Source organism: Mchenga conophoros, linkage group LG7 (genome assembly GCF_057382185.1).
Source record: "Mchenga conophoros isolate Kocher_MC1m ecotype Shallow Benthic linkage group LG7, M_conophoros_male_GT1.1, whole genome shotgun sequence".
Classification (NCBI taxonomy): Eukaryota; Metazoa; Chordata; class Actinopteri; order Cichliformes; family Cichlidae; genus Mchenga; species Mchenga conophoros.
The window spans coordinates 28678908-28694794 of NC_140532.1; the positions used below are offsets into that span (position 1 = coordinate 28678908).

General features: G+C 46.3%; 1 protein-coding gene across 2 annotated transcripts; it reads right to left on the reverse strand.

Moving 5' to 3' along the window:
- Positions 1-3067: 3067 nt before the first annotated feature.
- On the reverse strand, positions 3068-15847 carry LOC146570332 (transcription factor 7-like 1-A). Of its 2 annotated transcripts, none has more exons than XM_085278762.1 (12): positions 14697-15847; positions 14537-14606; positions 13259-13398; positions 7691-7768; positions 6910-7027; positions 6744-6825; positions 6034-6108; positions 5174-5317; positions 4907-5072; positions 4089-4196; positions 3966-4014; positions 3068-3885 (listed from the first exon to the last, which is right to left on the reverse strand). In XM_085278762.1, exons 1-12 carry the CDS (start codon positions 14871-14873, stop codon positions 3353-3355), a joined length of 1740 nt encoding a protein of 579 aa, XP_085134888.1. In that variant the 5' UTR covers positions 14874-15847; the 3' UTR covers positions 3068-3352. The 2 variants fall into 2 exon arrangements, with proteins under 2 accessions (XP_085134888.1, XP_085134887.1); XM_085278761.1 differs by having other exon boundaries at positions 6744-6828; positions 14697-15845.
- Positions 15848-15887: the final 40 nt, after the last annotated feature.

Here is a 15887-nt window from a genome sequence, read left to right on the forward strand (position 1 = left end):
GCTGGTGTCCCTCTGCAGATCTTCCACTCCTTTGTTTGTTACAGTCAGCTTTATAGAAGCGACCCCATGGTGTGTTGCAAACTCTGTGTTTGTGTGCGTATGCATGAGCACGTGAGTGCCTGTGTGTGCACGTATCCGTATGTCTATGTAAGTGCACGTAAGTGAATGTGTGCACGTACCTGTGTGTATGTGTGAGTGTAACAGTTTAAGCACTGTGTGTGTGTGTCTCTGTGTACATGACATCCTGCCGGTCATAAAAGTAATCTCACCCAAGCTACACCAAATTCCTCTACACAACATAGAAAACAGAGTTAACATATTTCAAACACTGAGACCCCCACTCTGCATCCACTGGGCCAGTGGCCTCTTGTTGTCTTACATTTACAGATCATGTGGAGAGTCTCCTGCAAACCTACTTCTAAGTTATAACAATTATGAGTTTTTATTAAAGGTACAAGCATCAGCATCAGCAACCCCCAACTGTAGCTTCCTGTCTCCTTTTATGACAGCAGACCTCCAGTGTTAATAAATTTATTTCCCTCTAAACAATTACACACACTCTCAGGCCTAAAGCTAAGCCAAACTGAAACACAGACAAATCCTTCCCTATTCCTCTGATCTAAGCAAATTTAAAACATTATATTGTAATAATGATTTTTTTTGTACTCACACCATTGATCATTGGTCATGAGTACATTCACAGAGAGTTGGCTGCAATCACAGCATTGTAAGAAAAATGAACCCTTAGGCCCCCTTCTCGGTTCAGAGATGGTCTTTTCCTTGAAAGAAAAAGTGAAAGTCAGTTTCAGTCTAGCAGAATCAGGTTTACTGCTATCAGGACGTCTTTGATCTCTCACCAGGACGTCTGCACATCTTTGTTCTCTACGGCGCCCTCCAGAGGTCAGGTGATGGAAGAGCTTCATTAACTTACATTAAGGCCTCAAGACCTTACCCCCTCAACTCTCCATGATTGTGCTTCGGGTGGAGGCCTCTTGCTGTTTAAATCAACCTCTTCCTCCCCGTTGTTGTCAAGTGTAGCTAATATGGGGTTTCCTGTCCATGATCACAGGGTTTTTACCTGACAGCATGAAGCAGCATGAAGCAGCATGATGCGGCTGATGTACCTTCAGCTGTGTGAATTGTGTTCAGTGTTCAGGCCCAGATTAGAGTCAAGGTCTTTCCTTCGAGCTCCTCTGCCGGGTCTTTGTCGGAACAGGGTGACACAGGAAACTCTTACCTGCTCAGAGAGCACTGGGCACCTTCCAGAGCACAACTGCACCTAAAACGGCAGAAACTCAAACCTCTGAAATATTTGGTGAGTGATGTTCATGTAATGGTCCAGCAGCGGCTCTGAGTTTGGAGGAAATGTAATGAACAAGTTTATCATGGTTGGTTTCAGTCCAGCAGGTTCAGGTATTCATGACTGGACTCCTGGTTGAGCTTTTGAATCTGGAAGTGCTGTGCAACACTGCAAACATTGGTATTGATCCAATACCAAGCAAACTAAGAGCAGTATTTCTGGTTCTAATACTTTTAACCAGCTGATATAGGGGAGAGCAGTGTGTCATTATTTATGAGCTTTTTTCTTTTACATTTGCCAAATTCTGAACACATTTTAATTAACACTAAACAACGACAGCATTGTGATTTTTACTACTTATGATGATTAGTTAACAGTTTTCTTACATATTGATGCTGTGTGTTTTGTAGAGCTGGGGTGTAAATGTGCCCGTTTTTAAAGGCCAGCGTCTGTTGTTTAAATGTGCTAAAGACTGTAAACGACTGACGTTTATTCTTTCATAAAAAGATTAAAACATTAATTTAACACAGCTCAGTGGGATACAGTGTGGTTGGGTTAATTGGTGATTCTAAATGCATGTAGGTGTGAATGTAAGTGATTGGTTCACGCCCCACCCCCATGACCATGACCTGCAGAAGACAATGTAGGTATGGGTGGGCGGTGGGATACATACTGGACTTTGAGAAACAAAGCATGGATCCGATACTGGCACCAGTGTTGGTATCGATATGCTGCCCACCTCTAACCAAACACGGATTTTCAGGAATCTTACCTTCAGGAAGGGTCCATGTTTTTCCTTACAACCTCACGGAGAGGAGCCACACTTCTAAAGAACATTCAGGACCTTTTTTACCTTCCTGTGAACGCAGTTACAGATATGTTAATGTTTTAATGACTTTAATCTCAGAACACAGCAGAGCTCTTTAAATTTGAGTTTCTGTACAGATTATAATTTTACAAGGAAAACTTGGATCATCTCTACACATTATCCAAGGTTTTAACTTTTGATGACTTTAATCTACCTTTTTTGTCACCTGCCACACTTTAACAGCCACTGTTAAAATGTGGCACAGATTATTGGGGCCCCCTCACCGTTACTTCCTGAGAGAGTCGCCCTTTTTTGTGATAAATTTCTGTATTTAAATGTTGGATTTTCCAAGTATATTTTCTTTTGCTGAGTGTTTCTCAAAACCTTTTTCCTAAATCTTTCCAAGACATTAACGTCAGTGGAATCAAGGCTATGACCACATGTACACGAGTTTATTATTTTTCCCAAATTAGTTTTGGAAAATGTTTTTGTCCTCATAAAACCAAAACAAAAAAATAACCTCAAGGTCTGTGGAGCTGGACAGAGCAGTAGGTGGTGACATAACCATATCCAACAAATAATTCAGCTTGATCCAAAAACACGGCACAGAGGCCAAGTTTTCTTTTTCCTTCGTCTACACATAAAACACTGAAACTCTGGAAGCAACAAAGAAAAAGCCTGCGTGTAGTAAAGTACCGTGTATGTGTGCACCTTTATTTTTCTTGTTTAGTCTCAGAGATGAAGCTCGTTTTCTTTATAATTCATGACGTCAATGTCGGACATTATCTAGGCTTGATTCTTTCAAAATATTCCTGACTCTGATTCCATAGGGACTCGGATAATCTGCTGCAAACAGTAAACGAGATAAAAACAATGGGGCGTGATGTTTCGATGATGATCTTTGACCCCAGAGTCAGAGCCTGTCGGACGCTGCACACAGAGAGCTCTGAAACTTCAGGTGAGAGCTGAGTGAAGGTTTATTGACAAAGAGGAGGAAACAGGAAATCTGTTTACACTCAAAACTACCAGGTAAAAAAAGCATGTTAAACAAACTAAGCCCCGCCCCCTCACCGTTACTTCCTGAAAAAGTGTAAAAATAGTTCCTTGGAGTCCGAGGTGCAGTCAAATATTGACCAATTACACGTCCTTTTATTCTCGTACAAACATGACACGGATAGAAAAGAGCATAAAAAACAGTGGCGGTAAAAACGAGGTCAGAATTTATATTTTTCTCACGCCGTTCGTCACGGCTGATTGGTTCTTCGGAGCTGCTGAGTTAAGGCACCGTGAGAGCTCGAAGAGGTAGGAGGCGGGGCCAGGAAAGGCTGAGAGCGTAGAGGAGGGGGCCGTTGTGGAGGGGACGAGGCGGTGTTGGAGGAGGGCGTGGAGGGGCCCGTGGTGATGGTGGCGCGGTTCAGGGACAGTGGTGGCCGCTGGGGCTTGGTGGTAAGGGAGAGCGGCTGCAGCTGCTCGGGGTACGGTGACGTGTGCCCACTGAAGGACGACGAGTGTGTGTGCTCCGTGTGCGTCGGCGCCGGGGCAGCGGGCGAGGCCAGCGACGTGGTGGGAGTCGCGGGAGAGTCCAAGGAGGAGGCGGGGCTCGCCTGTGACAGGTGGGTGTGTGTCAGGTGAGAGACGGTGTGCGGCTGCGTCAGGTGATGGCGCGCGTGTGCAGTCTGTGTGTGCGGTGGAGGCGGCGGTGGGTCCTCGGCTCCCACGGAGACACGAGGCCTCTTCAGCTGCGGGGGGAAGTTGTCTGACGGTGCCGCCGCGGCAACTGAGGAGCAGACGCACAAAAGTGACATCATTGTGACATTTTCTACATCGTCACAAAGAAAACAGCAAACATTGCCTCACCTTCGAGCTTCATCTCCATCCTCGCCCTCTTCCTCTTCTTCTTCTTCCCCTGCAGGAAACGAGCCGTGAGCACGTCAGCTGACACGAACATGTGACACATGATCACGCGACTTTCATACTCACATAGTTGTCTCTGGCCGACCAGCCGGGGTAAAGCTTGGAGTGCAGGAGCCTCTCTTGGCGTGCCAGCTCGTAGTATTTGGCCTGCTCGTCCTTCGTCAGTGAGTGCCACTGAGGACGGAAAAAACACAGCACACACGTGAAAAATGACGAATCCACGAACACGGAAAACAAACAAACAAACAACCCACCAATCAGATTCAATCTAAACTTATTTATATATACTTATATTTATTTACAGCCCTGCAGGACTCGGCCACAGTGAGGAGGAAGAACCCTCTTTTAACAGGAAGTAGGATCAAGAAGGGACAATCTACCTCATCACATGACTTTACCATTATTTTAGCTGTGATGAAATGATTTCATCATAACTTTGAATGTTTGATGATTCAGAGAATCTTACAACTTTCCTTTATGTAATTTTGATAAAGTTAAAATCTCAAACATGAAACTGATTTGATCCTTTCTGAACTTCAGTTTCTTCAATTCATCCCGACGGCTTTATGACGCTACACCTGACATCACTTTCTCCATAATGTCACTAAGAGTGACCTCTGACCTCCAACTTTCTGTCCAAATGACAACTTAATTATTAAAATTTATTTTATTCATAATTGTCTTGATTTATGAATCAAGAATAAAAACTTGATTTATTCTGAAAACATCACAGCTGTCAATCATTTTACATTTTAAATGTGAAATAAATGTAAATATGAAAACATGAATATTTGAACATGAATATGTGAATAAAATGTGCCTGGAACGTTAAAATGTGTAAAGACATTAGACTAAAAATTAAGCTCCGCCCCCTGGTGCAGTACCCTCTGTCCGAGGATCTGGTTGATGGACGAGCTCTCCTTCACTTTGCACATGGCGACCACTTTGGGCCGCTCCTCCCTCATGTACAGCATAAAGGCGTTCAGCGGCTTCTTGATGTGCAGCTTTTTGTCCTCGTCGCCCTCGCGCTTTGTTTCAGGCGTCGCCTTCCTGTGGGGACACAGGCGTGAGACGGGTGAGTGTAACCTTGGTGACAAAATGGGTGGGAGGAGCAGCTGCTGGAATTAAACTGTGAGGCCATTTATTTTTACCTTGGCTGAACGCTGCTGGCCCCGCCTTCGTCGCAGCTATCACTTTCAGGCTCCTGCTTGACTCTGGTGCGGACGATGGCGGGGTGGGGGACGGACAACTGAGGGGTGGGCACCAAGCGAGGAGAGAAGCTGCTCGACACCAGACTGAACAGAACAGGGAAAGGTTAAATACTACTGGATCATTAACAAAGCAACAATTCAAGGAGTGCTGCTACGTCCCATATCTGAGCATGTACTAATAAAAGCGTCACACAGACAGAATGGTTTATGAATGGTATACAGTTGGTATATTGTTGAATTCCAACAGTGAAATAAAGCACGCAGAATAGAAAATGAGACGACAACAAAGAAAATGCTATTTTCCATTAACTTTCATGCTGAACTGAGGAAATATGAACCACATATTTTGAATACCACAAAAAACAAGAAACTGCATTAAATATGGACATGTTTATTTTAACACCTACTTTGCCCTGAAGAGTCCAGGATAATATATGTTAATTAAATCAGCTTGAGCTATAACACTTTCAACAATGTGAGAAAACTGGCCTGGCTCACCTGTTTTTAAAATATGAATCTGGATTTTTTTTCTTTAGGTTTTGTTTTATTTTGTTTATTTGTCATTTTAACAAAATAAACCCACAATAATCCAAACTGACTCGAAATGTAAAGCTTTTACTTTGCTAACACAACATCGTGATCCCTCAAGGTGTCCTGAAGCCTGAGGAGTAATACGAGGAACTCTGACATGAGGCGATAAGGTGCGAGGATCACGCTTCACTTCAGCCGCAGTGAGCAGGTGGAGCTGATTCAAAATACACATGAGCATCAAAACGGCGTGTTTAGTCTCGGTCACTTACCTCGACATGGAGGCGTTCATGGCGAGTGCTGCCGGCGAGAAGCCCCCGGCCATGGGGTACATATGCTGGCCCTGCCTGCAGACAGAAACACGAGCAGATGTGAGGACTTCTTGTTAGCTGACAGCCGTGTAACGTGTGCAGAAACCTCTCGCCAGCCCCACGACTGGATCTGCCGATGAGGACGGCCGAGGAGGTGGGCGTGTCCCCTCAGTGTTTAAGGCCGGGGCTTTTCCTGGAAGCATTGCTCTGATTCTCCAGCTTTTACCAGTTTTAGGTAAACACGAGCCTGTGTTATTCAGCAGCTGATTGTACAGGTACGGCAGGTTTCACATGAATCGTCGTGATGCCGTGTTTTTATGACTTCCTGGTCGGTGGGAGCCTTCAGGTTGAACTGGATCAACAAACAGAAAGTTCAGCTCCTCGCACTCGCTCTGTCGCTTCCTCATTCATAACTGTGCCAGAAGAGCTCAGCTCTGATTGGCTGAAAGGGTCACTGCAGAGCATCAGTGATCCATGTCAGCAGTGGTACTTCAGTACATTTCCTCTGTGCTTCCATGTGACTGAGTTTTTTTCTCTGCCCTCAGAAACAGCATCATTGTTTCCTCTGAGGGCTGTGATGTAATTGTGAGATTACCATGGAAACCCTGAACCGTGTGTGTGTGTATGTGTGTGTTTGTGTGTGTTTGTGTGTGTGTGTGTGTGGTACTCACAGCCATCCCAGAGGGTGTGGGATCTGAGGCATGGCTCCGGGGGAGACCGGGTAGCAGGAGGCGTGAGGAGACCGGGACACCCCTGCTGCAGAGACAACTCAGCTTCATGCTTCAGCTTCACCATCATGCCCACAGGATTAAAGATGGAGGCAGGGATGCCGCTTACCTGCTTCAGGAGAGAAGCCAGGTGAGGTCCTCGGTGGGGAGAAGGCCTCGGGGCTATAGGACAGCAGTGGGTGGAGGTGGGACACGTGGGGATGCTGCACTATCGGCACACTGCTGGACTGCAAATGGACAGAGACAGCAGCTAAGAGGCAAAGATGAATATGAGATTATAATCTCAGGGTTCTGGATTATTGTATCAGAGGAAGGACAGATTATTTTCTTATAAACAGCTCTTCGTGTTACTGATGCTTCTGGGCGACTCCCCGACCCAGGCCTTGGTCTGACTCTACCTGTGACATTACTGTAATACTGCTATGTGAGGGTGACTCAGTAATAGGGAAGCAGTTAGCGGGATTAGCGCAGAGCTGGAAGAACAGAATGATCGGATTAAAGCTTTCTGACGGCTCTTCTGTATGCAGATCCACCAGGATATCATTAAAACTGCAACATCAGAAGAATGAAACTCAAAGAAGTGAAGAAGAGATGGATGAAATGGCTGTGTTTGTCCACCAGAGGGCGCACTACAACTACAAAGGCCGAGCAGCTGATCGGGGCAGTAAATAAATAAGTGCACTCTCCATAAGAGGCTGTGCACATCGCCCTGATTTACAGCGTGGTGATGGTGAGGATGAGAAGGAGCACAGTCCGGCTTGTTTTAACCTCACATGTTGAATCAGTGACTATCTCCATGACAACATGATAAACTGGAGAAACATCATCCTCCACCTGCCTGAGAACCAATCAGGATGGAGCTGATGTTAGTTTCATCTCTAAGCTCTTACCAGGTGTGAGGGAGTCGCTGTGTCTCTGACGGATGCTCTTCCTGGGACGTCGAGCAGCGGCCACTGAAAGGGCAGGTACTGTGGAGACACACACACACACACACGTTGGTCATGATTTCTCTGCAATATTTACCAGTAATCCCAGCACTGACACAAATCTGGATGAAGGGATTAAAGCCCGAAGGAAATCATCTTCCTCAGCCTAATAAAGTCTTTGCTGAAGGCCACGTCTGAGTTTCCTCCCAGCAGGTCGGACTAATCCACAGAACGCCCACAGGAGCAGCCTCCGGCCTCAAACTCACCGTGAAATGTAAACTCATCACCGAGGTCGCCCATCTTATGAAAACGAAGCAAACTTATTGGTGGAGGAACTGAAAGGTCAGACTTTTGCAGACTTTAGCTAAGCTGGCTGAGCACCGCGTGTTCCAGCAGCTCTGTCATAACTGACCAAACTCCATCAATGCTGGAACGAAAGCTGCTCAGACACGTTTCACCTAAGCCTCGTCTGAGCAACGCCACACAGGGAGAACCCGACACTACCACTTCTGTTTTCATCCAAGTGAAGCTTCAACACGTGTGTCCAAGAACACGTTCACAGATCAGGTTCATGTCTGCAGGAGAACAGCTCACAGGAAGTCATATTACACCATCTGGACACCTCGTTTCCTCACATCAGGATGAACAAACTCACTGCTGCAGCGGCACCAAAGTGTGTGTGTGTCCGGGCTCTGAACACACACGGTGCATCTTTACTTTAACAGCTGCACTGAAACACTCTGACCCACCTGGATGTTCAGGTGAATGCTGATAATGTGCAGTGATGGAGGTGATGGTGTGACCTGTCCAGGTGTGTTGATCTGAAGCTCTGTGTGTCAGTGTTGCAGGAAACACTGACACCAAGATGAGACAACGCACTTTTTGACGCATGTTTACATTCCTGCACACCAGAAACACCAACACAGGGCCACACCCACTGATGAATGGACCAATGACCTGGCTTACACAGGAGGAAGAAGAGGGACAGATTAGATCTAAACCAAAGTTGTTCTGACCCCACCCCTTCCACAAACTCACACCCCCATCCCCCTCACTTTATCAAATGTAAACAGACCCCAGGTGCTCAGTCCTCCAATCAGCTGTGATCCCTGACCCTTAACCACAGGACCACTGTGACTGATGTGCCTTCTGGACTGCAGTGACATCACCACCAAGCACCTGAGCAGGTGAGCAGTACGTGCTCAAAGTCCACAAAACACCATGAACCACCAATAAGAACACAGCTCTTATCTGCTCCCACGCTCTGTAACAAGCATGTAAACACACACACACACACACACACTGCAGTGAGATGACTTCCTTTGCATCGTCTCACTTTCCGCCTCGCTTGTTTACACAGAGCGGTGCAACACCTAGTGGTAGGCAGTGTCATAACATAACAGGAAGTTACTGAGTAGGACTTTCTGTTGCAGACTAGCCAGAGCAGTAGAGTCTGAACATCTCCATGACTTGCTGCGATCTCCGGGTAGAAGAATGACGGCAGCTTCCTTCCAGAGTCCAACCTCAGGGTTACCGAGGCACTCCAAAATAAACAAAGCAGACCCCTCCCCCTCTCAGGGAAGTAGTGCTGCGTAACCCTGAGTGAAAAAGAGGCGTGCTGATGGTGGCAGGATGCCCTGGGTGGATTCAGAAGCGTTGGCTCACGGCGCACAGCAGACATGTTTGGCCTGACTTACGTCCACAGCTCAGCTGCGTCAGTTGCTTAGTCATCCAGCTGCTTTTAGGGTCCTGAAGATGCTCCACCTCAACCTGCAATTCCAGCCTGAATGGAGCTCCTTTCTGTAAGTCTCTGGGGGTCCACCTACACCGTGCTGTGGGATGGAGGAGGCAGTGATTGTGGTCGAGGTGGTTTTCGCTGTCCAGCTGTTGGAGGTTATTCTGGAGCGATGATTGGCTGAAGCAGAACCATGGTGCTGTGGTCTTTTCTTATGGATGTAATGGCCTTCGTTTCCTGGAGGGCGAGGTTGGGAGGAGCAGTCCACCCTGACTGCTGATCTGAGTCTGGGAGGTGAAGACACCTATCAAGCTGCTGCCTTGTCTTCCTGTTCTGGTCCTGATGGTCCGGGTTCTGCCTCGGGATCAGATGAAGGAGACGCCTTCAGTTTGATGATGTCAGAGCGTGTGTCATGAACCATCAGTCTGACCCAGATCTGCAGCGAGCAGCAAGAACTTCCTGTTTCCTCCACGTTTGGGAATAAACTGTTTCTGTTCTGTGTACAGGAACACAGTGAAGAAAGCAGAACTGTGTGTGTGTGACTGTGTGTTAGTGTGCGTTAGTGTGTGTGTCCCTCTGTGTGTGAGGGTGTTTAAACAGGTTGTCCTCCTGGTATTTTAAGACTCTGCAGACAATATGAAGGAAAACAAAGGAGCTGTGGGACTGTCTGGCCTGCTGAGAGGGACCAACTTTAACTAAACACACACACACACACACACGGCCGGCTTTATCAACAACCTTTTAAAGCCCAGCCCCCTCGGTCCTCCTGCTTCCATTCACTACAGCTCAGGTGTGACTGACTGCAAGCCATCTCAGCCAATCAGTCAGATGCTGATTACAGCACTGCAAACAGACGAGAAGCTCTGTGTGTAAAATAAGAATCACCAACACTTCACCAGCGTGTCCCCACAGGTCTGAGATTCAACTCAAAACAGAGACACTGAAAACAGCACATCAGACTGGTTAAACTGGTTCAAGTTGGGATTAAATCCAAAGCTCACACAAAAATATAGATATAATAAAAATATAATCATCGTGTTGTTTTCTGTTCTGCAGAGGCTTCTATGCAGACATTCAGACACCACCCCACAGAGCAGGTGGAGAACCAGCTGTAACCTCAGGCTAAAAGATTAAAGTCGGAAAGCTGCAGTTCCTCTGACGGCCAGCAGGCGAGGCCCACACTGAAATGTCCAACTTTGGGAGAAATGATTGGTCACTTGGATGAGTGACTGAAAATTCATGTGTAGATGAACACATTCACTTTTTTGGGACTGGCTGACTGAACATCATCAAGACAGTACAGCAGACATGAACATGCTTCCAAACCTGCTCTCCTGTCACGTGTTTATAAATCCATCCATCCTCTTCTGCTTATCCGGGACCAGTTGCGTGGGCAGCAGCACAACAGCACAAGCAGAGAAAGCCCAGACCTCCCTCTCCCCAGCCACCTCCTCCAGCTTGTCCGGGAGAACACCAAGGCGTTCCCAGGCCAGCTGAGAGATATAATCTCTCCAGCGTGTCCTGTGTCTGCCAGGTGGTGTTTATAAATCACCAGTTTAAACACCAATGATGATGTCACAGTGCCCCATCAATCTTTTGTATACAGTCTATGCACTAACCTGCAAAGGGCCTGAGTGTGTGGGCAGCTTTAAATGGAGATATTCGCATTTATCAACATGCACGTGTTACCAAAAAACAGGACTGACACGCTCAAATTACCACACACACACACACACACACACACACACACACACACACACACACACACACACACACACACACCTTCTTTCAGATCCTTGAAGCTAGTGTATTTGCAGTGTCTATGTATGCAGTGTGTGTGTGTGTGTGTGTGTGTGTGTGTGTGTGTGTGTGTGTGTGTGTGTGTGCACATGCGCACGTTTGCAGTGCCCGATTAATGACAGCCTCTGACCCGCCCTCAGACTGCCAGGCACACCTCCTCCTCCTGCTCCTCCAAAACACTGAGGCTACGTCCACACTAATGCGTTTTTGTTTGAAAACGCATCGTTTTCTCTCCGTTTCGGCCTCCTGTCCACACTGAGACGGCGTTTTCCTCAAGGAAAAATGCAGCGTTTTGAAAACGCTCTCGAAAACGCATACATTTCAAAACGGAGCTGTCCAGTCGCAGTGTGGACACTGGAAAATGCAGACTTTCTAAAACGATGACGCATTTTAGTCATGTGACCAACTAAACAAAGATAGCGGAGGGCATTATACAGCAGTTGCTTTGATTGCTCTCAATTTTGACAGCCCTAAAAAAAGATTAATATCAGTTTGTACATGCTCCAGGTAGCTTTTCTTCAAATTCTTTAATTCTCACTCACTTTTGCGAATGCGCAGGACTGGAACATAAGCGTTTTGGGCCGTTTCAATGTGGACGCACAACTCTGTGAAAACGACTGAAAACGCAAGTGTAGACGCGGAGCGTTTTCAGACGAAAACGCTGTTTTCAAATCTATCTGTGCTAGTGTGGACGTAGCCTGACAGGGGTGCAGGAGGTCTGAACTGTGAGCAGAGCAGAGATACCTGTGCTCTTTCACACCTGAGCAGCATCACCAGACTGCAGGTGTGGCTCGTACCCGACACCTGGACCCGGCTCTGGTCTTTCAGCAGCTGCATAAAGGCTTCCTTTGCTGTCTTGTGTAATCTCAACAATGAACATAACCCACTTTTGGTTATCACACATGTAAAATAATTTGAAGAGAAATTACAAAAATGAAATTTTTCTGAACCTGAAATCCACTGCGGAGTCAGTTTTATCCTGATGCTCTTTTCTCAGTGTTTCTGTCAAAAGACGTTTCAGTAGCCGGAGGCCGAACTGCGACTTAGCTAACCAGCTCTCGGGTAATGATAACAATAACAAACCCACCTGAGAGCTTTCAGACTTTAAACACACAGGAGAAGGAAAGAAACCCCAGACCTGGGTTCCTGGGAATACTCGGCTGTAAAACTGACATGAAATGTGGCCTCAGGGGGAAAATGATTTATTTGTGACAACCTCAGGGAGTGGCACCAATCATCCTCCACCTCTGGTGCCAGGATAACAACTGGACAACTCTGCCCTCCCAACACAGTGGTCCCTAAAACAGCATCCATCTTTCCTCCAGTCTGTCATATCGATTCTTTTTAAACCGCATCACAAACTTCCAGATCAGGCTGAACAACCGTAAAACCACCTTCTCGTCATCATCCACTTTGCTCTGTAACCACGGTTTGCTTTAAGCCCCGCCTCTACCCAAGAGCAGCATTCAGATCAGAGCCCCTCACCGTCACACTGCATTAACCTCTAATCCCAGCTCGCCAACCCCAAGCTACAGCAGCTAATCTGCAGCTCGTCACTGAGCTCGACCTGCCCAACCACACACGCGCGCGCACACACACGCTCGTGCACGCAGCCTTCAGGTGAGTCAGCGTGATTTTCGTCTCTGCTGCGGCCTTCTGTCGTGTTAAAGTGTGTCACGTGAATGGCTTCATGTGCATGAGCGTGACTGAGCTGTACCAACTGTAAGTACACATCTAAAAATAAATCACCTAAAAAAGTAAATAAATAAATAAACAAATAAATAAAAATGCTCAAATTGATAAAATATTTGAAAAACAGAAAATCTATTTAAAAAATTCAATAATAAAATTTAAAATTCTATAGATAACATTTTATGTTTTTCAGATAGCATTGACAAAAATCAAAAAAAAAAAAAATGTAATTAAAATCTGAATGAAAATGAAAAATGAAAGCCAAATGAAAAAACACTTTCAGCATCTCTGTGTCTGCGTCTTACCGTTCGGGCACCTGCCGTCAGGGCTCCATTGGCGAGGTACGGGCTGCAGAGGTTCCCGAGGTCAGGGAACATGAAGAACGGGTACCCGACGTAGGGCGAGGGCTGGAGGACGCCTCCATCACGCTGCTGCTTCCTCAGAGCTGAGAAATAGATAAAAAGGATCAACAGTGCATGCTGACCTGAGACCAGTTCAAGTTCAGGCTCACATTCAGTTCAGCTTTTACAGCCCAAGACCTGAATCAGATTACTAATCAGCTGCATCTCCAGTGAAACCCTCATTCTGATTAAGATCAGGAATTTACGACGCCAAACACCCTCTGACTTCACCGCACTGCTGGAAGCAGGAAGCTTACACGTGTAAGCACAAAAATGTCGGCTAAAATAAATCAATACCAAAAACAAAATTTAAATCAAGCTAATGAAAAATTTCTTTTAAGTAATTTATCATTACTAAAATATCTAATTAAAATAAATAAAGTGTTCTAAAAGAGCCAATGAGAGAGATATAAAATACTGAATATTTGTAGCAAAAATTTAAACCCCCCCAAAATGATTAATATTTAAAAAAATAAACAAACATTATATGACAGAAATATGCATGAGAAATAATATTAATATTTAAATATAAAACAATAATTTTAATTAATATTAATATTTATTATTTTGTATATATTACATTAAATTTAATATAAAATGTTACATTCCAAATGTACTTAAATGTCTAAAAGACATGAAACACACTCAATATAATTAAAATAAGATTCCAACAAAGTCAGGAGCAAATACATGAAGACAAGTCAAGTTGTCCAAGAAATTACATTAACCCAATAAAATTTTCTAAAACAATTAAAACAGTCAAAATATTTGCAATGAACTAAAATATATAGCAAATAAACATAATAAGTGTTTGTAAATATAACTGCTAATAGCTCTCTGAGACACCCAGAAATATTTATATAAATAATGTAAACATAAATGTGGCATTATCCTTTAAATGCAGAAAAAATGTGCTTAAAATATTAATAAGAAAGGTCAGACATGTTTACAAATACAGAAACATGGGTGTAAAATAGGGCTAGAAATAAAACAAATCTAAATGACAATAGAGGATTATGTCAATAAAGTACCCAGAAACACCTGGACTCTTACAGGTGTGTCTCTTGGAGGTTTCACCTGGTCTCAGGTACACAGAGCTCCGTGTCCAGGTGTTCTGCTGCTGGAGACCATCTCCCTCCCAGCGGGCTCATAAACTTCATAAAGCAGCACTGTGGCTCTTACCTTCCTCGCTCAGCTGGCTCTGCCTGCCCCTGCTCACCACACCTGGACGGGGCTCGGGGCGCCGGTCTGCCTGCACAGAGGAGCACACGGGGAGGGTAAACACAGCGCCGATAGCCCGCTGGGGTCCCGGCTGCCCCGCTGTGGCCCCGCTTTGACTCACCTCTGAGTCCGAGCTGCTGTTGGTCTCTGACTCGTTGACCAGGGAGGACTTGACGTCGTCCAGATCTCGCTCGGCGGACACGTTGCGCTTCTCCTCCTGCTCACCTTCGTCTTTGAAGGCGATGAGCTCGTCGCTGGCTCCCAGGTCGTCGCCGTCCTCCCGGCTCAGCTGCGGCATGGCTGGACGCTAACGACGGCTAACACTAGAAGCGACTTAAGGGCTAACTCGCAGTTAGTACACAAAAGTCCCGGAACACCGAAGCCCTCTCCCAGGAAAGTAGTTAGCTAAGGTCAACTGTGCGGGACCTCCTCAAAGTCAGCGTTAACGCCAACTTAACGGCTTTTTCTATCCGTTTAAACCGTTAAATAAACAGAAAACTCCCCCAACAGCTAGCTTACATGCTAGCTAGCTCCGTGCGGCGTTCACGGACACTTCAGCTTCAGGCGTCGAATTCCTGAGGAGCGCGGTCCTCCTTCAGCCGAGCTCCTCCAAGAAAAACCTCCTTACAAAAGCAAAGTCTCAGCCACAGATGCTTCAATGATTTTAAAACACCCCGTCCCACCAAACATGAAACTAGAATTTTAAATCCTTCACGGACGGACCGTCGACATCTTAATAAGCAAGCCCGAAAAGTTCATGTCCCCCTGTGTGCAGTTACTGCTCCAGCGGAGAAAGTGGAAGGCCTGCCCACGGTGATCCCTGCATCGTTAGTCCGCTCTGAAACGTGCATAATTCCGCACACCGCTGCGGTTTTACTCTGCTCGTTTCCGCATATCGCGCAGTTTGCTGATTCAAGACGATCACTGGAGGCGTGGGAACGGAGACGGGCTGCACTCAAGTGGAGTGGAAGGAAAAGACTGCGGGGGTGGAGGCTGGAGGAGCAGGGGACCTGCACTGGCCCCGGATCAGTTGACCGGAGCCGGGTGCACGGGGCCGCGGGCTGAGCTGATCCTGGATCAGGCACAACAGGTTGATCCTATCTGCGCGCAGAGGAGGAGGAGTTCACACGGAGAAAAGGAGACTTTCAGAGTTTAAAGGAGCAGTTCGACACTTTGTGCCCTCACGGACTGAAACGGGACACACTTCCACCGCAGATGCCGAGCACAGACCCCGGGCCTCAAATTCCGCACTCTGCAGCTCCTCCAGTGGCCAGCAGGGGCGCCAGCGGCGGGTCAGCCCCCATACACTCCC

Excerpts from the sequence above, each read along its gene's own strand:
- LOC146570332 (XM_085278761.1), bottom strand. The coding sequence starts at position 14,873 with ATGCCGCAGCTGAGCCGGGAGGACGGCGACGACCTGGGAGCCAGCGAC. Across the intron at positions 13,399-14,536 it reads GAGCCAGCTGAGCGAGGAAG|CTCTGAGGAAGCAGCAGCGT; the intron begins GTAAGAGCCACA and ends TCTATTTCTCAG. Across the intron at positions 6,829-6,909 it reads TGGCTTCTCTCCTGAAGCAG|CAGGGGTGTCCCGGTCTCCT; the intron begins GTAAGCGGCATC and ends TTGTCTCTGCAG.